Source organism: Oncorhynchus gorbuscha, linkage group LG12 (genome assembly GCF_021184085.1).
Source record: "Oncorhynchus gorbuscha isolate QuinsamMale2020 ecotype Even-year linkage group LG12, OgorEven_v1.0, whole genome shotgun sequence".
NCBI lineage: Eukaryota > Metazoa > Chordata > Actinopteri > Salmoniformes > Salmonidae > Oncorhynchus > Oncorhynchus gorbuscha.
In genome coordinates, this window is record NC_060184.1 from 73159455 (window position 1) to 73183990 (window position 24536).

The window sequence follows — 24536 nt, forward strand, 5'->3', positions numbered from 1 at the left end:
CTTCTGACCCACTGGAATTGTGATACAGTGAATTATAAGTGAAATAATCTGTCTGTAAACAATTGTTGGAAAAATGACTTGTGTCATGCACAAAGTAGATGTCCAAACCGACTTGCCAAAACTATAGTTTGTTAACAAGACATTGTGGAGTGGTTGAAAAAAGAGTTTTAATGTCTCCAACCTAAGTGTATGGAACTTCCGACTTCAACTGTAAATTAGGAGTGTTGCGACAAACACATTCCCCATCCAAACTGGTTCCCCTCATTTGACAAATTGAGTCGTCTGCAGTGACTCTTGTCAATCTTTGTTTATGAAGTCAACACTGCCAGCATGGTGTAGACTAGGGTACAGTAGAATGCACTGCAGATTGAAGCAGTACATTGTAAACACATGAGCTGAGACCTATTGAAGAGTGCCAGCAGGCTATAGGGTCTAACACCATTGGGCTAACCAGCAGGTTTCCACATTCCACTGGTCGGTTTATGAATAGGAGAGGAGTACGTGGCTGCCTGGCAGGCAACGCTAGTCTAGTCCACCTGGGGAACAGCATCGGTGCAGACGGTCACAGAGCGGTCAAACTGAACCGCTGACGGTCCAATACTTTAGATGGGAGAGAGAACAACAGAGCAGACAGAGCACTGGCCATCATGTTAGAGGAGATATCCTCCCGCTGTTTATGTTAGGGGAGATATCCTCCCGCTGTTTATGTTAGGGGAGATATCCTCCCGCTGTTTATGTTAGGGGAGATATCCTCCCGCTGTTTATGTTAGGGGAGATATCCTCCCGCTGTTTATGTTAGGGGAGATATCCTCCCGCTGTTTATGTTAGGGGAGATATCCTCCCGCTGTTTATGTTAGGGGAGAAATCCTCCCGCTGTTTATGTTAGAGGAGATATCCTCCCGCTGTTTATGTTAGAGGAGATATCCTCCCGCTGTTTATGTTAGGGGAGATATCCTCCCGCTGTTTATGTTAGGGGAGATATCCTCCCGCTGTTTATGTTAGGGGAGATATCCTCCCGCTGTTTATGTTAGGGGAGACATCCTCCCGCTGTTTATGTTAGGGGAGACATCCTCCCGCTGTTTATGTTAGGGAGACATCCTCCCGCTGTTTATGTTAGGGAGACATCCTCCCGCTGTTTATGTTAGGGGAGACATCCTCCCGCTGTTTATGTTAGGGGAGACATCCTCCCGCTGTTTATGTTAGGGGAGACATCCTCCCGCTGTTTATGTTAGGGGAGACATCCTCCCGCTGTTTATGTTAGGGGAGACATCCTCCCGCTGTTTATGTTAGGGGAGACATCCTCCCGCTGTTTATGTTAGGGAGACATCCTCCCGCTGTTTATGTTAGGGGAGACATCCTCCCGCTGTTTATGTTAGGGGAGACATCCTCCCGCTGTTTATGTTAGGGGAGACATCCTCCCGCTGTTTATGTTAGGGAGACATCCTCCCGCTGTTTATGTTAGGGAGACATCCTCCCGATGTTTATGTTAGGGGAGACATCCTCCCGATGTTTATGTTAGGGGAGACATCCTCCCGATGTTTATGTTAGGGGAGACATCCTCCCGATGTTTATGTTAGGGGAGACATCCTCCCGATGTTTATGTTAGGGGAGACATCCTCCCGATGTTTATGTTAGGGGAGACATCCTCCCGATGTTTATGTTAGGGGAGACATCCTCCCGATGTTTATGTTAGGGGAGACATCCTCCCGATGTTTATGTTAGGGGAGACATCCTCCCGATGTTTATGTTAGGGGAGACATCCTCCCGATGTTTATGTTAGAGGAGACATCCTCCCGATGTTTATGTTAGAGGAGATATCCTCCCGATGTTTATGTTAGGGGAGATATCCTCCCGATGTTTTCTCTTGGTGCATGAAATTGGAAGAGGGGGTCAAATACAACTTCTGGCAATACCAGGAGTGTTGTGTCAGCAGGCTGTGTGTATGTTTGTGTTTGTCTGCTGGTCTGTTTGAAGAGCGAGAGGGACAGAGAATCCTGTCAGCAAGCGCCACGCTGTGTGTTCTCTCTGTACCCCGGCTTCCTCACAGCTGTCACCACACACACGCAGACAAAACCAAACACACACACACCCATACCAGATGGGGGGCCATTTGTTTGTCAGGAATATTTCTTCATTACTGTCACCGGGGGGGATTTCACTTAATGCTCGTGTTTCATCTCCGGCATTAACGAGGATGAAAGGAATTCGTTAAGAGGAGCGATTACCTCATTTACTGTCAACCTACCGATAGCACACTGATCTACCTCACACACTGTCAACCTACAGATAACAGTGATATGCAGATGACAAGAAAAATTGACAACAGAATTTCAACATTCTTGTAGGGAAGGACACTCAACAAGCAAAGCACTTCCACAAATGACTGATGATTGGCTGAGAGAAATTGATGATAAAAAGATTGTGGGGGACGTCTTGTTAGACTTCAGCGCAGCTTTTGACATTATTGATCATAGTCTGCTGCTGGAAAAAAGTATGTATTATGGCTTTACACCCCCTGCTATAATGTGGATTAAGAGTTACTTGTCTAACAGAACACAGAGGGTGTTCTTTAATATTAGCCTATCAAATATAATCCAGTTAGAATCAGGAATTATCCAGGGTAGCTGTTTAGGCCCCTTGCTTTTTAAAATGGTTACTAATGACATGCGACTGACATTGAGTAAAGCCAGAGTTTATATGTATACGGATGACTCAACGCTATACACGTCAGCTACTACAGTGACTGGAATGACCGCAACACTTAAAGAGCTGCAGTTAGTTTCAGAGTGGGTGGCAAGGAATAAGTTAGCCATAAATATTTCTAAAACTAAAAGCATTGTATTTGGAAAAAACACTCACTAAACTCTAAACCTCAACTAAATTTTGTAATAAATAAGGTGGAAATTGAGAAGGTTGAGATGACTAAACTGCTTGGAGTAAACACTAGATTGGAAACTGTCATGGTCAAAACATATTGATGCAGTAGTAGCTAAGATGGGGAGAAGTCTGTCTATAATAAAGCGATGCTCTGTTTTAACAACACTATCAACAAGGTAGTGTTGTTAAAACAGAGCATCGCACCTGGACTACTGTTCAGTCGTGTGGTCAGGTGCCACAAAAACGGACTAAGGAATATTGCAATTGGCTCAGAACAGGGCAGCACGGCTGGCCCTTGGATGAAAACAGAGAGAAAACATTAACAACATGCATGTCAATCTCTCCTGGCTGAAAGTGGAGGAGAAATTGACTTCATCACTGTTTTCATTAATGAGAGGTATTGGCATGTTGAATGCACCAAGCTGTCTGTCTAAACTACTGGCACACAGCTAGGACACCCATGCATACCCCACAATACATGCCACCAGAGGTCTCTTCACAGTCCCCATGTCCAGAACAGACTATGGGAGGCACACAGTACTACATAGAGCCATGACTACATGGAACTCTATTCCACATCAGTAACTGACGCAAGCAGTAAAAAACAAGAAAAAAAAACTTATGGAACAGCAGGGACTGTGAGGCAACACACACTAGTTTGAGAAACAGACTCCTCAACTGGCAGCTTCATTAAATAGTACCCGAAAAACACCCGTCTCAACGTCAACAGTGGAAATGCGACTCCGGGATGCTGGCCTTCTAGGCAGAGTTGCAAATAAAAAGCCATATCGCAGACTGGCCAACAAAAATAAAAGATTGAGATGGGTAAAAGCACACAGACTCCGGTCAGAGGAACTCTGCCTAGAAGGCTAGCATCCCAGAGTCGCCTCTTCACTGTTGAGACTGGTGTTTTTCAAGAATATACTGACGAGTTTCAGAAGAAAGTCTTTGTTTCTGTCCATTTTGAGCCAGTCATCGAACCCACAAATGCTGATGCTCCAGATACTCAACTAGTTTAAAGGCCAGTTTAATTGCTTCTTTAATCAGAACAACAGTTTTCAGCTGTGCTAACATAATTGCAAAAGGGTTTTCTAATGATCAATTAACCTTTTAAAATTATAAACGTTGATTAGCTAACACAACGTGCCATTGGATCACAGGAGTGATGGTTGCTGATAATTTGCCTCTGTACGCCTATGTAGATATTCCATTTTTATTTAAATCTGCAGGTTCCAGCTACAATAGTCATTTACAGCATTAACGTCTACACTGTATTTATGATCAATTTGATGTTATTTTAAAATGAACAATTGTTTTTTCTTTTATTTCTTTCAAAAACAAGGACATTTCTAAGTGACCCTAAACTTTTGAACAGTAGTGTAGATAGAGGTCTGTTCAGAGTAGGGCCCTCATTAGGTAGGTAGAGATTTGTTCAGAGTAGGGCCCTCATTAGGTAGGTAGAGGTCTGTTCAGAGTAGGGCCCTCATTAGGTAGGTAGACGTCTGTTCAGAGTAGGGCTCTCATTAGGTAGGTAGAGGTCTGTTCAGAGTAGGGCCCTCATTAGGTAGGTAGAGGTCTGTTCAGAGTAGGGCCCTCATTAGGTAGGTAGAGGTCTGTTCAGAGTAGGGCCCTCATTAGGTAGGTAGAGGTCTGTTCAGAGTAGGGCCCTCATTAGGTAGGTAGAGGTCTGTTCAGAGTAGGGCCCTCATTAGGTAGGTAGAGGTCTGTTCAGAGTAGGGCCCTCATTAGGTAGGTAGAGGTCTGTTCAGAGTAGGGCCCTCATTAGGTAGGTAGAGGTCTGTTCAGAGTAGGGCCCTCATTAGGTAGGTAGAGGTCTGTTCAGAGTAGGGCCCTCATTAGGTAGGTAGAGGTCTGTTCAGAGTAGGGCCCTCATTAGGTAGGTAGAGATCTGTTCATAGTAGGGCCCTCATTAGGTAGGTAGAGGTCTGTTCAGAGTAGGGCCCTCATTAGGTAGGTAGAGGTCTGTTCAGAGTAGGGCCCTCATTAGGTAGGTAGAGATCTGGATCCTGTCGCTCCACAGTAATGTCATGGAGAACGGTGGAAAACACAGAGCTTCTCATTTCAGGTCCAGATGTCAACCAATGCTCAAGAAGATGTGCCATACACAAGGAGTCATCAAAGGTGTGGAGGTCTTCATGTGACACCAACACTGTGGCATTAAGGATCTAAAATGACCGCATAGGACTGTTTAAGGTCAAAATTGACTTGCCTGTAACCAGAGGTTGTGGCTGTCTTGTGGTCGACCGTTGACTGTGCACTGGAAGGTGGCGGTCTGCCTGGCGTTGACCTCCACACCTTTGATGTGGAGGAAGTGTGGGGTGCTCACTGCAAAATAGATATACACACATTAATAACCTAGACCATATGAAGCATTCTAATTAAAGTATATTCATGTATTATTGTCTCATCCACTATCAGTTGAATTGAATTAGTCTAACATTTCCATTCCATTCATATTGAACATACTGTGGGTAAATTCATACTTTTTTCCCCTCAGGATTTCCATTTCTCAATCTATCCAATAGGCTGGGCATGTACAGTTGAAGTCGGAAGATTACATACATCTTAGGCAAATACATTTAAACTCAGTTTTTCACCATTCCTGACATCTAATCCTAGTAAAACAAAATCCTGTTTTAGGTCAGTTAGGATCACCACTTTATTTTAGGAACGTGAAATGTCAGAAAAAATAGTAGAGAGAATTATTTATTTCAGCTTTTTTTGGTAGCATTGCCTTTACATTGCTTAACTTGAGTCAAACGTTTTGGGTAGCCTTCCACAAGCTTCCCACAATAAGTTGGGTGAATTTTGGCCAATTCCTCCTGACAGAGCTGGTGTAACTGAGTCAGGTTTGTGGGCCTCCTTGCTTGCACACGCTTTTTCAGTTCTGCCCATACATTTTCAATAGGATTGAAGTCAGGACTTCGTGATGGCCACTCCAATAACTTGACTTTGTTGTCCTTAAGCCATTTTGCCACAACTTTGGAAGTATGCTTGGGGTCATTGTCCATTTGGAAGACCCATTTGCGACCAAGCTTTAACTTCCTGACTGATGTCTTGAGATGTTGCTTCAATATATCCACATAATTTTCCCTCCTCACAATACCATCTATTTTGTTAAGTGCACTAGTCCCTCCTGCAGCAAAGTACCCCCACACCATGATGCTGCCACCCCCGTTCTTCACGGTTGGGATGGTATTCTTCGGCTTGCAAGCCTCCCCATTTTTCCTCCAAACATAACGATGACTATTGCCAAACAGTTCCATTTTGTTTCATCAGACAATACTCCAAAAAGTATGATCTTTGTCCCCACGTGCAGTTGCAAACCATAGTCTGGCTTTTTTATGGCAGTTTTGGAGCCGTGGCTTCTTCCTTGCTGAGTGGCCTTTCAGGTTACGTCGATATAGGACTTGTTTTTATTGTGGATATAGATCATTTTGTACCCATTTCCTCCAGCATCTTCATAAGGTCCTTTGCTGTTGTTCTGGGATTGATTTGCACTTTTCTCACCAAAGTATGTACATCTCTAGGAAACAGAACGCATCTCCTTCCTGAGCGGTATGACGGCCGCGTGGTCACATGGTGTTTATTTTTAGGTCGACCGATTAATCAGAACGGCTGATTAATTACGGCCGATTTCAAGTTTTAATAACAATCGGTAATCAGCATTTTTGGACACCGATCATGGCCGATTACATTGCACTCCATGAGGAGACTGCTTTGCAGGCTGACTACCTGTTATGCGAGTGCAGCAAGGAGCCAAGTTAAGGTGCTAGCAGGCATTAAACGTATCTTATAAAAAAACAATGAATCTTAACATAGTTAACTACACATGGTTGACGATACTAGTTTATCTAGCGTGTCCTGCGTTGCATGTAATCAATGCGGTGCCTGTTAATTTGTCATTGAATAATAGCCGACTTCGCCAAACGGGTGATTTTACAAGGGCATTCGCGAGAAAAGCACTGTCGTTACACCAATGTGTACCTAACCATAAACATCAACACCTTTCTTAAAATCAACACACAAGTATATATTTTAAAACCTGCATATTTAGTTAATATTGCCTGCTAACATGAATTTCATTTAACTAGGGAAATTGTGTCACTTATCTTGCGTTCTGTGCAACAGAGTCAGGGTATATGCAGTAGTGTGGGCCACCTGGCTCATTGAAAACTGTGTGAAGACTATTTCTTCCTAACAAAGACAGCCAACTTTGCCAAACGGGGGATGATATAACAAAAGCGTATTTTTGAAAAAAGTACAATCGTTGCACGAATGTACCTAACCTTAAACATCAATGCCTTTCTTAAAATCAATACACAGAAGTATATTTTGTTAAACCTGCATATTTAGCTAAAAGAAATCCAGGTTAGAAGGCAATATTAAACTAGGGGAATTCTGTCACTTCTCTTGTGTTCTGTGCAACAGAGTCAGGGTATATGCAGTAGTGTGGGCCACCTGGCTCATTGAAAACTGTGTGAAGACTATTTCTTCCTAACAAAGACAGCCAACTTTGCCAAACGGGGGATGATATAACAAAAGCGTATTTTTGAAAAAAGTACAATCGTTGCACGAATGTACCTAACCTTAAACATCAATACCTATCTTAAAATCAATACACAGAAGTATATTTTGTTAAACCTGCATATTTAGCTAAAAGAAATCCAGGTTAGAAGGCAATATTAAACTAGGGGAATTCTGTCACTTCTCTTGTGTTCTGTGCAACAGTGTCAGGGTATATGCAACAGTTTGGGCCGCCTGGCTCGTTGCGAACAAATTTGCCAGAATTTTACGTAAAAATGACATAACATTGAAGGTTGTGCAATGTAACAGGAATATTTAGACTTATGGATGCCACCCATTAGATAAAATACGGAACTGATCTGTGTTTCACTGAAAAGAAAAAACGTCTTGTTTTCGAAATTAGTTTCCGTATTTTACAATATTAATGACCTAAGGCTCGTATTTCTGTGTGTTATTATGTTATAATTAAGTCTATGGTTTGATATTTGATAGAGCAGTCTGACTGACCGGTGGTAGGCAGCAGCAGGCTCGTAAGCATTCATTCAAACAGCACTTTTGTGCATTTTGCCAGCAGCTCTTTGCTGTACTTCAAGCATTGAGCTGTTTATGACTTCAAGCCTTTCAACTCCTGAGATTAGGCTGGTGTTACCGATGTGAAATGGCTGGCTAGTTAGCGGGGTGAGCGCTGTTACACTGGCAATACTAAAGTGCCTATAAGAACATCCAATAGTCAAAAGGTATATGAAATACAGATGGTATAGAGAGAAATAGTCCTATAATTCCTATAATAACTACAACCTAAAACTTCTTACCTGGGAATATTGAAGACATGTTAAAAGGAACCACCAGCTTTCATATGTTCTCATGTTCTGAGCAAGGAACTTAAACGTTAGCTTTTTTAAATAGCACATATTGCACATTTACTTTCTTCTCCAACACTTTATTTTTGCATTATTTAAACCAAATTGAACATGTTTCATTATTTATTTGAGGCTAAATGGATTTTATTGATGTATTATATTAACTTAAAATAAAAGTGTTCATTCAGTATTGTTGTAATTGTCATTATTACAAATAAATAAATAAAAATTGTCCGATTAATCGGTATCGGCTTTTTTTGGTCCTCCAATAATCTGTATCGGTATTGAAAAATCATAAAATCGGTCAACCTCTAGTGTTTATACTTGCATACTATTTTTTGTACAGATGAATGTGGTACCTTCAGGCATTTGGAAATTGCTCCCAAGGATGAACCAAACTTGTGGAGGTCTACAATGTTTTTTCTGTGGTCTTGGTTGATTTCTTTTGATTATCCCATGATGTCAAGCAAAGGGGGACTGAGTTTGATGGTAGGACTTGAAATACATCCTCAGGTACACTTCCGATTGACTCAGATGTCAATTAGCCTATCAGAAGCTTCTAAAGCCATGACATCATTTTCTGGAATTTAAAGGCACAGTCTGTTTAAAAGGCACAGTCAACTTAGTGTATGTAAACTTCTGACCCACTGGAATTGTGATACAGTGAATTATAAGTGAAATAATCTGCTTGTAAACAATTGTTGGAAAAATTACAAATGTCATGCACAAAGTAGATATCCTAACCGACTTGGCAAAACTATAGTTTGTTAACATGATATTTGTGGAGTGGTTGAAAAACATACGAATACTTCTGACTTCAACTGTATATAGCATCTTCCGCAAGTCATACTAAACAGGGACGTGGTTAGAGAGTTGGGCAAGTAACTGAAAGGTTGCTGGATCGAATCCCCAAGCTTACAAGATAGAAATCTGTCATTCTGCCCCTGAGCAAGGCAGTTAACCACGGGTGACGAAAACGTGGATCTCGATTAAGGCAGTCCCCTGCACCTCTCTGCTTCAGAGGGGTCGGGTTAAATGCGGAAGACACATTTCAGTTGAATGCATTAAGTGTTACAACTGACTAGTATCCCCCTGTCAACTAAACAGCCTATTATCCTTTAATCCCACAAAAAAAAATCACATTTATTCTCTGTTGGCCTAACCTTGGTCTGATCGCTTGAGCCACGCGGACTGAAATCAGACGAGATTCAATCAAACATTTTTTTTTACCTTCTTCCCAGGAGTCTCTGGGACAGCATTTTCAATCAGGATATTACAGTGGTGAGAGGAGGTCAGGAGGCATGAAAATAAGCCGTGGTGAAAATATTCAAGCCGGGGAAAGTATAAACCAGAGTCTCTCCAGAGTTCAAGGATATTAGAAGAAAGTTTTCACAGACGCAACAATAGCGGGGAAATGCGAAAGCAGTGGGGGGTGAAGATCAAAACAGGGCCATAAACAAATGTCTCGCCCCTGTGTTCAGAGCACCCTGTGTTTTTGGAGGTGTAGATGTACTTTGCACATTTACATGTTTCCCTTTCTGTAATACACCTGATTTCCAGGGTTCTATTTGTGACACTCATTTGTGTCTGGGTTGATGGCCACAACTTGTTTCTGAATGTTATGGATTGCATGCATATCTGTTGACAGAACATTGGTGCTGTGAGATTAGAATAGAACGGCGTGCTTAGAGAAAGCCAGTTAGGCATTTTCTCTGCTTCTGTGCTGGAGGTGTCTGTTGCAACTTGTAATTAAACTAGATTGATTTTGATAGACTTTATCAATGACTGCTCTCCTCTCCCAATCTTCAAATTCCCATTACAGGGAACAAAACATGCTTCCTTGTAGCCTTGTTGATACAGTGTGTGTGTGTGTGTGAGAGATAAGGGGGGGGGGGGGGGGGTTGTCCCCTTAGTCAGGCAGCTGAACTAACAACAAAGCTGACGTATCTGGGTCAATCTGAATGTCTAATGGAAGTTGGATCACCACCTCACTAACGCAAGGATGAAAGTCCATGCTAATCAAATTATGTAAAGGACTTTTTAATTAGCTCCCCCTTGTCTCTCCGTGTTCGAAGCGGGCGGGCCGTGGCGGGCGACGACCTTGATTCTGATATCTGAGATGAGGTACACTATAGTACACGCCACGGAACTCTGTGGTAGGCAATTAAAAAAAAGCTCTTGTGAAGTAACGGCGGCCCTGATATCTCCCAGCTCAGCACTCCCCCAATCTTTGGAGCGGAGGGCTAATGGTATTGCCCTGCTTCAACTGGGATACAAACCTGAACCTGGGCCAACGTTCTCATGAGGCTAAGTACCTCTCTTTGTTGACACGTAATCTGTTGAGTGCCCTTGGAAAGTCACACACCACTCTACGCAGCGATGTTGTTAATAAAACAACTATATAAAACTGAAATGTGATGTAGAAAAATGTGAGATGTTTCCGCGTGTTTATATCTTCATTCAACATAATGTGTGCGGTGTGAGGGCCGATCTACGCAGTGAATCCTCAGACATTCTTTGTGGAGTGGTTGTTCCTCGGCAGAGGGGTCTTCCTCGGCAGAGGGGTCTTCCTCGGCACCTGGCTAAGCAGATCTGTGAGCTCTATCCGAGGCAATTAGTCTAGCATACTCACACAGAACTTTACAAATCTGGGGGGAGGATTGTGTCTCAGGGAGTCTTTCCTGGAGAGCAGGAGAATGACAGGAAGCTTTCTCCCCTCTTTTTGCCTTTGTTTCAGTGAAACACATTTAATATGACAGGCTGTGTAGTATATCCTGGCTTCATTCATGTCACAGGACGGGCTGGAAATATATTCCCCAGAAAAATACCGATATGGCGTTCACTATATAGCAAAGACATGGGTCGGTAGGTGACAGCAATATAACTAGTGAGGAGCGAGAGATTAGGGGGGGGGGGGGGGGGGCTGAAGAGTGACAACCCAGTGAGTTATGGGACTTGACTACATAACACATTCATTGTGTGCGTGCGTGCGTAGCAGTGGAGACTTACTGCACTGGTGGCCTTGCACGATGATGCTCTTGATGGCCAGTAGGCCTCGTTGTCCTGTGCTCACCGCCTCAAAGACAATCTGCAGAGGGGAGGAGAGAAAGAGAGGGAGGGAGGTAAGAGGTTGGTAGTTGGCACAAACATAAAGAGCATCCCTAGTGCATTTCCTGTGATCTAGAAAACTGGCCATAGAGAAGGCTCATTTCCTCCCAACGCTCTACACAGTCCCCATCGTAGATTTAAAAGCTTTGGATGGGTCTGAGCATCGGTTGGAGAGAGTCGCCACCATTATTCAATCCATGAGACGGAAAACAGACCGAGATGGCTCCTGTGCTTCCATTCACTGTATGTTGAGTGAGGGAGGAGGGAGAGGCCGGGAAATGATACAGTTTATGGGGCCCCGGCCCACACGAAGCCTTCAAACATGGGGCATGAGTTAGGGGGCTGAGGATTGGGTGACTGTTACATGGACCTTTTCCTTGGACTTCCAAACAATGGGGCCTGCGTCTATGAGGACTGGGTCTATTTATATTCCTGAATCATGGCTTCCAGACAGCAGGCGTTTAGCTATGAGGTATGTTCTATCGGCTGGATTCCCAGCTCCTCCTCTTTAGAAGATCTTCTTTGTCAGTGCTGTTTCATTCTGAGTTCAACCATGTTTTCACTACTGGTGTGAGAAAGAGTTAAGGTGAACACATCATAAATATATGACCTAAACCATTTGAAATTACGTCTGCTCCTCCACACTTCCCAGTAGAGCGATGTCTGCTCCTCCACACTTCCCGGTAGAGCGATGTCTGCTCCTCCACACTTCCCGGTAGAGCGATGTCTGCTCCTCCACACTTCCCAGTAGAGCGATGTCTGCTCCTCCACACTTCCCGGTAGAGCGATGTCTGCTCCTCCACACTTCCCGGTAGAGCGATGTCTGCTCCTCCACACTTCCCAGTAGAGCGATGTCTGCTCCTCCACACTTCCCAGTAGAGCGATGTCTGCTCCTCCACACTTCCCAGTAGAGCGATGTCTGCTCCTCCACACTTCCCAGTAGAGCGATGTCTGCTCCTCCACACTTCCCAGTAGAGCGATGTCTGCTCCTCCACACTTCCCAGTAGAGCGATGTCTGCTCCTCCACACTTCCCAGTAGAGCGATGTCTGCTCCTCCACACTTCCCAGTAGAGCGATGTCTGCTCCTCCACACTTCCCAGTAGAGCGATGTCTGCTCCTCCACACTTCCCAGTAGAGCGATGTCTGCTCCTCCACACTTCCCAGTAGAGCGATGTCTGCTCCTCCACACTTCCCAGTAGAGCGATGTCTGCTCCTCCACACTTCCCAGTAGAGCGATGTCTGCTCCTCCACACTTCCCAGTAGAGCGATGTCTGCTCCTCCACACTTCCCAGTAGAGCGATGTCTGCTCCTCCACACTTCCCAGTAGAGCGATGTCTGCTCCTCCACACTTCCCAGTAGAGCGATGTCTGCTCCTCCACACTTCCCAGTAGAGCGATGTCTGCTCCTCCACACTTCCCAGTAGAGCGATGTCTGCTCCTCCACACTTCCCAGTAGAGCGATGTCTGCTCCTCCACACTTCCCAGTAGAGCGATGTCTGCTCCTCCACACTTCCCAGTAGAGCGATGTCTGCTCCTCCACACTTCCCAGTAGAGCGATGTCTGCTCCTCCACACTTCCCAGTAGAGCGATGTCTGCTCCTCCACACTTCCCAGTAGAGCGATGTCTGCTCCTCCACACTTCCCAGTAGAGCGATGTCTGCTCCTCCACACTTCCCAGTAGAGCGATGTCTGCTCCTCCACACTTCCCAGTAGAGCGATGTCTGCTCCTCCACACTTCCCAGTAGAGCGATGTCTGCTCCTCCACACTTCCCAGTAGAGCGATGTCTGCTCCTCCACACTTCCCAGTAGAGCGATGTCTGCTCCTCCACACTTCCCAGTAGAGCGATGTCTGCTCCTCCACACTTCCCAGTAGAGCGATGTCTGCTCCTCCACACTTCCCAGTAGAGCGATGTCTGCTCCTCCACACTTCCCAGTAGAGCGATGTCTGCTCCTCCACACTTCCCAGTAGAGCGATGTCTGCTCCTCCACACTTCCCAGTAGAGCGATGTCTGCTCCTCCACACTTCCCAGTAGAGCGATGTCTGCTCCTCCACACTTCCCAGTAGAGCGATGTCTGCTCCTCCACACTTCCCAGTAGAGCGATGTCTGCTCCTCCACACTTCCCAGTAGAGCGATGTCTGCTCCTCCACACTTCCCAGTAGAGCGATGTCTGCTCCTCCACATTTCCCAGTAGAGCGATGTCTGCTCCTCCACTTCCCAGTAGAGTGATGTCTGCTCCTCCACTTCCCAGTAGAGTGATGTCTGCTCCTCCACTTCCCAGTAGAGTGATGGCTGCTCCTCCACTTCCCAGTAGAGTGATGGCTGCTCCTCAATTTCCCCAATGCTGTTGGGTTACAACCCCCTCCCCACCATGGCCCTTATCTCTCAGGATGCAGCTGGTTAAAGAGGCATGGGCCGCCTTCCTGTTCACACTGAGCAGAGGTTCTGGCACCCTGCCCACCCCACTTTGTTTACTGTACATCAGAGCCCTTCCATTGGTCAAAAAGCAGAGCGGCAGGACCTCTTTCCTGTGATCCTCCCTCCCTCCTCTTTATCACTCAGCCAATGGCTGTGATTTATTCCACGAAGTTGTTCACTCCCCTTCGCCCTTTTTCACTCCCCTTCACAAATGTGGGACAACTGGACAGCTATAAAGAATACTGATGCCTAGTTAAGGTCACCATATTGTTCTTAACCTATCGAGACCTGTTTTGTTCAGTGATGGGGAGTGAACAAAGGCAGAAGGGAACAACTTCCTGGTATGAAGCGCGGCCACTAAGTCAACTCTGAGTATCTGACTTGACTCGGTCACAGAAGACAGAAATGAGGTCAAGAGAGACAATAGGTCCGTTGGCTATGGGTGGCAGGTGTCTAGTTAAGATCAAGACTGAAAAGCCCCCAACCATGGAAGTCACAGTGTTCAAAGTTTCCGAACAGCGAAAATAAACACTTAAGATAACAGAACTATGCGGGGCCCAGATAGGAGGTCAGTAGATGCAAGAACACCCAAACCAAAAACAAATGTCTGGGTAGACAGAGGCAAGAGTGTCAAATGAAATCGATCAAATAAAATGTGTTTCCTTGTAATCTAAACAGTCAAAGGGGGGCTTACATACCTTGTTATTCATTATTCACCGTGTATTTATTCCTAGTGTCACTATGTCTGCTACTATTACTTCATCTTTATCTCTGCATTGTTGGAAAAGGACCCGTAAGAAAGCATCACTGTTAGTGTACACCTGTTGTCTATGAAGCATTTGACAAATAAAATGTGATTTGTGATCTAAGCAGATTACGTCCCAAGGACAAATCAATTTAGAGGAGATTGCAACGCTATATGCTATGCTTTACATCCAGCTCCCATTCCACCCATGATTATGTTCAAACTCCTTCAATAGAGCAGACACAATGAGGTAGACAGCATCAAAACAGCACCCTATTCCCCATATAGGGTCCTGGTCAAAAGTAGGGAATAGGGAAGCATTTAGGACACAGACCTAGGCCTCATAGCTGTGTGCATGCACACCTCATATCAGTCTGATGTCCAAAGCCCAGAACTGGATGCAGAAATGATCTTTACTCCATTCCTCAAGCCTACCACGTTAGCTGAAGTAGGATGTATTGTTGAGGGACCATACCTAGTCCAATGTAACCTGCTTAAAAATGGCCTTTTCTGTGTGTGTTACCATGGAGGACCCAAACACACTAGTCCCAATGCACCACAGACAAGGAGGATGAAAATGTGTCATTAGCCACAAGATAACATTGATGAGCTGAGGCCAAACAAGATGCCTTTATTAAAACCATTCAAATGGGTTTTAATAGACTTCCATCCCTCTCCTCCTCTCTCTCGCTTCCTTTTGAGCGACGGCAGACGCCTCGGCCGCTAATTATTCCTTTACGAGGGCCTAATTTTGAAAAAGGAAATGAAAAATAAACACCAGAGTGTGAAATGTCACAACGTGCCGCAGAGGTAATTAAACCTCAGGTTGTTAATGTTTGTCGCCGTGGTGATGCTAAGCAACCTGCTCGACCCCGGCGGACCCCCGAACACCCCTCCCCCACCTCCTCCCGCCCTCCCCCTCATGCCCTCGTGTTTTGGTTTATCTCCTACATTAGCTGCATCTCGTTAATGAGCTCAATTAGCCATGACAACGTTCATGTGGTTAGTGAGTGCTGGAGAACTAAGTTTGCTTTTCTTTTGCATAATGCGTAATCTAAAGTGAGTAGTGCTCCTCTGGTGTTCGTGCTTATTACTTTACTACATGGCGTCCTTAGTAGAACATCAGATTCTCCACATCTTTTACAAAATTTGTTGTCAGTAAGTTGTTGAAACTTCCTAAGAACAAAAGGCTGATCTCATGCATAATAACAGACGTAGAAGAGATGACCCTCCTGGCTCTCTCACCTTCCCTCCCTCCCTAGTGCCCTCGTTCCCTGATTAAATAATTATGCTATGTTGACAGTGTTCCTTTACAGTTCACCTGGTAATTGTGATTGTGTCTTAAAATGGAATTGGAATAACAGAGCAGAGATGAACAAAGCAAAATGTCAGGGTCAAGATCATAGTATGACGGGCTGAAGAAGGAAATTACCATATTCTAAATGCAAGGCGTTATCAATTAAACGTTTCTCAAGAGCGAACCAAACATTGCTATGTAACAAGACCTGTGCTGATGGACTGGCAGTGTAAACGGAGTGGAGAGAAAACCATACGCTGTAATTACAAATAAGTGACAAAGTAGGTTCTGTATTTCAGGTGGTTTTCATTTTGATAAACACTTAAATATACTGTGCAATTACAGAAACCCCATAATTACTTGGTACATTGTCATTAGGTATAGAGCTTTGAAGAGGACGCTTTTCCATTGTTAATCTGAGAGGGTAACAACAAGTCACAATTTTGCATTCCTCGTAAATTCTGCTCAGTGTAGAGTGTCTCCTTCTGCCCAGTGCCTCTGTGGAACAGATGGAGGTGATTTCTCTGGGGAAACGTGGAGATGGATTTATCCCTCTTCCCCATCAGTCTCTCTAGGGCAAACCTCACAGGCCTGAGTGTTTCCATTGTGTCAGCACTGGCAATGCTGACCCTGCGTCTGTGACCCTGCGAGCGTGCGTATCTGTGACCCTGCGCGCGCGTGTGTGTGTCTGTGACCCTGCGTGGGAGGAAACCAAACATTTGGTGTGAGCGGTAATTTCCTGGGCAGGAAATCCGCAGCTCTGCAGCCTGAGAGTGATGCTAGAAAGTGGTTTGACCTCCAGAGACCTGTACTGCCATAGAGCTGCAATGACAACACATGAACTCTGGCAAAGTTGAATATTATTATGTCATGCAAATGGGCGGTGTTTAAAAATGGATCTCTTGCTGGGAACATGTCTGATGGGTTCTCATCTCCACCCACATTACCTCTACATTAGTTACATCAGTCTGGATGTACAGCCCCCCAGAGGAAAACAACACAGTCTACCATTTCCTACCTGGCCACAGTACAACATGACTGACTTGAACAAAACATTACATTTCCTGAACAGTAGGGCCCTTAAAGACAACCATACCCCCTGTTCTATGTGCCCTTTTTATATCCCCATCCCACTAACCCCCACCCCATCCCCATCTTACTAACCCCCACCCCATCCCCATCCCACTAACCCCCACCCCATCCCCACTAACCCCCACCCCATCCCCATCTTACTAACCCCCACCGCCACCCCATCCCCATCTTACTAACCCCCACCCCATCCCACTAACCCCCACCCCATCCCCACTAACCCCCACCCCATCCCCATCTTACTAACCCCCACCCCATCCCACTAACCCCCACCCCATCCCCACTAACCCCCACCCCATCCCCATCTTACTAACCCCCACCCCCACCCCATCCCACTAACCCCCACCCCATCCCCATCCCACTAACCCCCACCCCATCCCCATCCCACTAACCCCCACCCCATCCCCATCCCACTAACCCCCACCCCATCCCCATCCCACTAACCCCCACCCCATCCCCATCTTACTAACCCCCACCCCACCCCCATCCTACTAACCCCCACCCCACCCCCATCCTACTAACCCCCACCCCACCCCCATCTTACTAACCCCCACCCCATCCCCATCTTACTAACCCCCACCCCATCCCCATCTTACTAACCCCCACCCCATCCCCATCTTACTAACCCCACCCCATCCCCATCCCCATCTTACTAACCCCCACCCCATCCCCATCTTACTAACCCCCACCCCATCCCCATCTTACTAACCCCCACCCCATCCCCATCTTACTAACCCCCACCCCATCCCCATCTTACTAACCCCCACCCCATCCCCATCTTACTAACCCCCACCCCATCCTACTAACCCCCACCCCATCCTACTAACCCCCACCCCATCCTACTAACCCCCACCCCATCCCCATCCTACTAACCCCCACCCCATCCCCATCTTACTAACCCCCACCCCATCCCCATCTTACTAACCCCCACCCCATCCCCATCTTACTAACCCCCACCGCATCCCCATCTTACTAACCCCCACCGCATCCCCATCTTACTAACACCCACCGCATCCCCATCTTACTAACACCCACCCCATCTTACTAACACCCACCCCATCTTACTAACACCCACCCCATCTTACTAACCCCCACCCCATCTTACTAACCCCCACCCCATCTTACTAACACCCACCCCATCTTACTAACACCCACCCCATCTTACTAACACCCACCCCATCTTACTAACACCCACCCCATCTTACTAACACCCACCCCATCTTACTAACCCCCACCCCATCTTACTAACCCCCATCCCCATCTTACTAACCCCCATCCCCATTTTACTAACCGCCACCCCATCTCACCTGGTAGAAGTTGGGCCAGAAGGTGCTGACAGCCAACTCCACCTGGCGCCAGGTGGGGTAGGCGGGGCCGGAGGCGTTCCACACGGGGATGCCCAGCGGACTGTTGTTCTCCTTAATGTAGATGTTGAGCTGGCCCGGGTTGGCGCCCTCGCGCTGGCCCGCCACGTAGTACTGGAAGATGAGGCAGTGGGTGTCGTTCTCTTTGAGCTGGGGCATGAGCAGCTGGGCCTTCTGGCCCGAGGAACGTCCGCTGGTGTTAACCATCATGAAGGCTGAGCCTTGGGGGGGGGGGGGGGGGGGGAGGAGGGTTAGTCAGTGAAACTACTAAACACATTAATACCTATAAATGACTTCAATAAACATGACTAGTAATCAAGTGCATTTAAGATGTCACCGATTCAAACCGTTTTAAATGAGCATGAGTTGCACTGCTAAATCATGACAGTTATTTATGCCCGAAATATGAATTAGACAGGGTATTAGGGGAGGTAATCCAGTACACACAGTTTCTGAACGACCATGCCATGAACACATATTTGACAGTTGGAGGTAGATGCAGTAAAATAGGTGCTGCTTTCAATGATTTCCGTATGGACTAATCAGCAGGCTACGTGTTTGTAGAAGATAACCTGGCCAGCTGTTTATTTCAGAAACAGGAAAATGTGACCTGAACACATACTGTACGTTAATTACTGTATCCAAGTCTCCCACTTCACCACTGACGTGATTATGGCAACACTAAATCAAGGTTCGTTGAAACGTTAACACAGCCTGTACACTTCATAACAAGACCATGACAAAGGAAACAGGGGGGAAGAGAAGATAAAGGGGATAAGATGTCTGCCTCAGTCAGAACAACAGTTAATGAATAACCACAACGTAACATTAAGAGAACCTTTCACTAGTCAGCATGGGTTGCCAGGATGGGACTCAGTCATTACAATCAATAGAACGGGCTTGGAACCTCTAACCACGGCAACTTGAATGGGGATTCCCGTTCTATTCCTTCTATATCTATGACTGAGTCACTAGTCAGTATGGGTTGCCGGAGATGGGAGAGGTTCTATTAATGTCACGTTGTGGTTATTCATTAACTGCTGTTCTGACTGAGGCGGACATCTTCTTATCCCCTTTATCTTCTCTTCACCCCTTGTTTCCTCTGCCATGGATAGGAGGTTCCAAGCCCCTTCTATTCATTATATTTCTATGCTCTGGGTCCTCTCTGTGGACAAAGCTTTGAAAGATCCTGGCGTGCTCTCAGCTCATTTAAAGGGTCGTTTCAAAACTTTTTTTAATGGGCAAAAAGCGGAGTGTGGTGTTTGTTTTACTGGAAAAGACCCTCAGCCATTGTTCTGGCTCGTCTACTAGGTGTTCATTATCTACACAAACTGGTATTCTATATTTCTGCCTACTGTGTATATGCAGATTGTTGTTTCTTTCTAAAAATAAGCATGATGTACAAAACTAACAGGGAGATCGAGTGTAGGAGTGGAATGTACGGCCCACCAACAATGAATCAGAATTCTCATTGAAATTCTCCTCACTAAGTGCAGTATGCCCAAACAGCACCGTGGCAAATCTGAAAGTCTCAAGTGTCACTAATGTATACAGCTCCATTACTTCTATTTATATATTTTTCTGAAACTCTGCTTTTCCTTACTGAAGGTTCAGTCGCTAACAGCCCCCGTCATGCCCTAAAAGCCTAGACGATGGGGATAGTGAAGGATTTAGGGGGGGGTTCATAGAGATCCCAGGCACATTGATCCTGAGTGGAGAAGAGAACAGGGAAGGGACCACTTTGTCCTTGGCCTTCCTTCCCCACTTCCATTAAAGCCTGTAGAACGCTCTCTGCCATGGCAACGTTGAAGTGCCCAGTACATAGGGCTTCAGAGTCTCATCGGCAGAACTCTCATTAGTCCATTTGTGCTCCAGCATTGGCCTTCCAGGGCGAGAGCGCAGAGCGGAAGGAGGAGTGGGAGGAATCGATACGGTCTGGAGGTAGTGAAGGGTACACCATGGACAAATCCAGTAGCAACAAATGGACACCCTTGACCACACCACTTTTAGGGTTGAGGACCGTTGTTGAAAATTTTCAAAATTCTACATTTCCTATGATGGCGAAAGGGTTGGCGAAACAAGAACAGTTTGCTTTGAATGGTGATAATTGGAGGACCACGTTGGGACAAAGAACGTTGTTTATGTATATTTAGTCCAATTTAAAACAGAGCCGTGGCCTTAAAATTCAACCTCTTTCCTACTGTTTGCAATGCTCGGAAGGATCTGAAGCCTTCAACCTAGAAGTGGTGAACAAAAGACACGTTGAAGAGCTCTATATATGCAACAAGTTTTACTGTAGTTGTCGCTCCAGCTTGTCATCTAAGGTCAGTCCCGCGCGCCAGGGTCATCCGCCGGCCTCTATATAATTACACATCAAACTATGATCCAAAGATTGTACCTACCTCTCCCTGGCTGTATTATTAATACGATAGAGGGTGCCCTCCTGTGCCGTGTCCATTCTTGTGTACTAAAGTGCGCCTTTTCCCACTTAATTTCAGATTAAATTGCAGATCAGGGTGTTAAATGTGCACCCTACCCTCTCATTTCAAGCAAATCTTGCCTATGGCCTGCAGCTACGAGAGGGGTAATTTGATATTCCATAATAATGATGGAATTGTGTTAAGGAGCCCAGACAACTCAGGCAGTCTCTGGGATTGTGTTAAGGAGCCCAGACAACTCAGGCAGTCTCTGGGATTGTGTTAAGGAGCCCAGACAACTCAGGCAGTCTCTGGGATTGTGTTAAGGAGCCCAGACAACTCAGGCAGTCTCTGGGATTGTGTTAAGGAGCCCAGACAACTCAGGCAGTCTCAGGCAGTCTCTGGGATTGTGGTAAGGAGCCCAGACAACTCAGGCAGTCTCTGGGTCTCTGGGATTGGTAAGGAGCCCAGACAACTCAGGCAGTCTCTGGGATTGTGGTGGGAAGGAGCCCAGACAACTCAGGCAGTCTCTGGGATTGTGGGTAAGGAGCCCAGACAACTCAGGCAGTCTCTGGGATTGTGGTAAGGAGCCCAGACAACTCAGGCAGTCTCTGGGATTGTGGTAAGGAGCCCAGACAACTCAGGCAGTCTCTGGGATTGTGGTAAGGAGCCCAGACAACTCAGGCAGTCTCTGGGATTGTGGTAAGGAGCCCAGACAACTCAGGCAGTCTCTGGGATTGTGGTAAGGAGCCCAGACAACTCAGGCAGTCTCTGGGATTGTGGTAAGGAGCCCAGACAACTCAGGCAGTCTCTGGGATTGTGGTAAGGAGCCCAGACAACTCAGGCAGTCTCTGGGATTGTGGTAAGGAGCCCAGACAACTCAGGCAGTCTCTGGGATTGTGGTAAGGAGCCCAGACAACTCAGGCAGTCTCTGGGATTGTGGTAAGGAGCCCAGACAACTCAGGCAGTCTCTGGGATTGTGGTAAGGAGCCCAGACAACTCAGGCAGTCTCTGGGATTGTGGTAAGGAGCCCAGACAACTCAGGCAGTCTCTGGGATTGTGGTAAGGAGCCCAGACACCTCAGGCAGTCTGTCGGATTGTGGTAAGGAGCCCAGACAACTCAGGCAGTCTCTGGGATTGTGGTAAGGAGCCCAGACAACTCAGGCAGTCTCTGGGATTGTGGTAAGGAGCCCAGACAACTCAGGCAGTCTGTCGGATTGTGGTAAGGAGCCCAGACAACTCAGGCAGTCTCTGGGATTGTGTTAAGGAGCCCAGACAACTCAGGCAGTCTCTGGGATTGTGTTAAGGAGCCCAGACAACTCAGGCAGTCTCTGGGATTGTGTTAAGGAGCCCAGACAACTCAGGCAGTCTCTGGGATTTTGTTAAGGAGCCCAGACAACTCAGGCAGTCTCTGGGATTTTGTTAAGGAGCCCAGACAACTCAGGCAGTCTCTGGGATTGTGTTAAGGAGCCCAGACAACTCAGGCAGTCTCTGGGATTGTGTTAAGGAGCCCAGACAATTCAGGCAGTCTCTGGGATTGTGTTAAGGAGCCCAGACAACTCAGGCAGTCTCTGGGATTTTGTTAAGGAGCCCAGACAACTCAGGCAGTCTCTGGGATTTTGTTAAGGAGCCCAGACAACTCAGGCAGTCTCTGAGATTGTGTTTAAGGTTGATAAAAACTGTAGTGGGGTGCGGGGTAATCTTTTTTGGAATTGGCGGTTCCCCCTCTCCATTAGAGATCTTTATACCACTGGGCTCATAGTTGGCATCAACGTCTGTTTAGTCATTTTATGGGTATGAGAGCTCACTGCTCACCAAAAGTCCTTTGTAAATCGGTTCAATCTGACTTCTGGCTATACATACTCACTACTACACTCGAGCTGGCTCATATGCTCCCTGTTGCTTCTACCGAACACACAGATATGATATCTTCTGATGACAGACATCATCCAACACCCAGGCCACAACCAAAACCCAAATCCATTCCCAATGCCACGCTACACGCTTGACCTCAAAAACTCAGATGACACCTCTGTCGCCCCTGGCGATGAACACACCAGTACATCTGACAATGATAACGACCAAGCTTGAGGCACAGCACCGGTTCCCATGGCCACCAGATCACCGGCGTCAACGATTTCTCCCAATTAATTTCATATTCCAATGTTTCTCGCATGGTTGCTGGTTGTTAGTACACAGGAAGACTGAAGAGTATGGAGCTGGGTCATTATAAAGTATGTTGGCAAGTTCATTGCCAAGATAAAAATGACAAAATGGTGTTTGTAGATACAGTTTAGGAAAGTGGTCTAGTGCATCATTTTCTTGACAGCCTTGTCAGAAAAACGCTGCTCCCTCAACGGATTCAGTCTTTCATAACTCGTAAATAAACTTCCATCACCAATCCTTGACATGATATCTAAACTATGCCTTTTAATTAATAGAGTCCTCTTTAATGTGCATTCAGAGCATAGCGTTAAGCTGCATGTTAGCCTTCCGTTTGGTGTCTTGCCAACAGGTATATGCCTGTCATTAGCATAACTCCTGTGCCATGATCAGAAGCACAATTTCTTTCCTTTCCAACTCACTTTATATATTTGTTCACAAGACCAATAGAAAAGAGGGACACCCTTTCATAAGTGGAGGCACATGTTCTTCCTGGTTGCATTGAAACAACTACTGAAACAACAGACAGCACTTTCAAGGGATTGTTTGCCCCTTTCATGTTGTCCTTTATCTCTTTCTCTCTTTTGATATAAGTTTTATTTTCAGAGCTGTCATATTCCAGGGGGAAAAGAAACAGACGAGACAAGGAGGCAATGCTACGCCATTTGAATTTCATAGACAAAAGTTGAGACTCCCTCTAAGAAAGACTATGGGGTGCTCAAGGTCATCTGAAGTGATACGGGGTCCTAGAATATAAAGTGTTCTGGAATATTCCATCTCTGTTTCTTCAAGACTCACCTGCACCACACTGCTTGTGGTGATATAGGAATGCCATTTGTTAAAATAAGTTTGTTTTCCTGCTAATAATGTTTGAGTATTTTGTGATGATCAATTATTCACCAACCTGTATTTCCAGGTGTCATGAAATAAAATATCCTGACTATACAAGTATCTTCAGTTAGCTCAACTTAACAGTATTTGGAGTATAAAAGTTGCATGAGAGCAAGTTAACACACTTCCAGATTTCACTCAACTTTGCATTTGTGTCACTTATAATGCTCCATCTATTCATGATTCTTGTAAAATCCTTGTGGTGTGTGTGTGTGAATTATGATCTCAGGTATCAGCCTCCTCTACTGCCAGGTGGTCTGGAACCGAATCCAGTTGCTAAGCTCTCGATACACTTGAGAGTTTAGTGGCACCAACCATGTGAGAAATTTGAAAAAAAAGATTGGCTTTCTAAAAAAGGCCATTATGCCTGCATTGTAAACTAATGGAATTGGCATGGGAAGAACATTACAGACCTGGCATGTGCTGTTCCTGTCCCTCAGAGTTATAAAACTGTCTTTTTCAGCCTTGGAAATAAAGGAGGCTATCTGTTGGCGATTTGTCTGCTACAAGTATTCTGTCAGCCAATCAGGAACTCCACTGGCATCGTTTGTATTGTTGCACTGGCTGATGACAATCGCTAACTGACACAGATGACTTTACCCTTGGTGCTCAAGGTTTGCCGGAGAGCCGTGGCCTTATCACGAGATACACAGCAGGAGAGACGGTGGGCGTTTGGCGCCTGAGCGTCCGCCAAGAGGAAATCACCAGCGTGGTGAGAAAGGGAGGAATCCACTGTCAGTCTAGTGCTACTCGACGGCCTGA

At 45.9% G+C, this 24536-nt stretch overlaps 1 protein-coding gene across 12 annotated transcripts in view; it reads right to left on the reverse strand.

Moving 5' to 3' along the window:
• Positions 1 to 24536, reverse strand: part of LOC123991376 (receptor-type tyrosine-protein phosphatase mu-like) — a 335771-nt gene that overhangs the window by 198437 nt on the left and 112798 nt on the right. For all 12 annotated transcript variants that reach the window (XM_046292910.1, XM_046292905.1, XM_046292908.1 and 9 more), the window contains exons 3-5: positions 18247 to 18524; positions 11295 to 11373; positions 5108 to 5223 (exon numbers count right to left, since the gene is read on the reverse strand). In XM_046292910.1, the coding sequence (XP_046148866.1) occupies positions 5108 to 5223; positions 11295 to 11373; positions 18247 to 18524 (473 nt within the window). The remainder of the gene's footprint in view (positions 1 to 5107; positions 5224 to 11294; positions 11374 to 18246; positions 18525 to 24536) is intronic.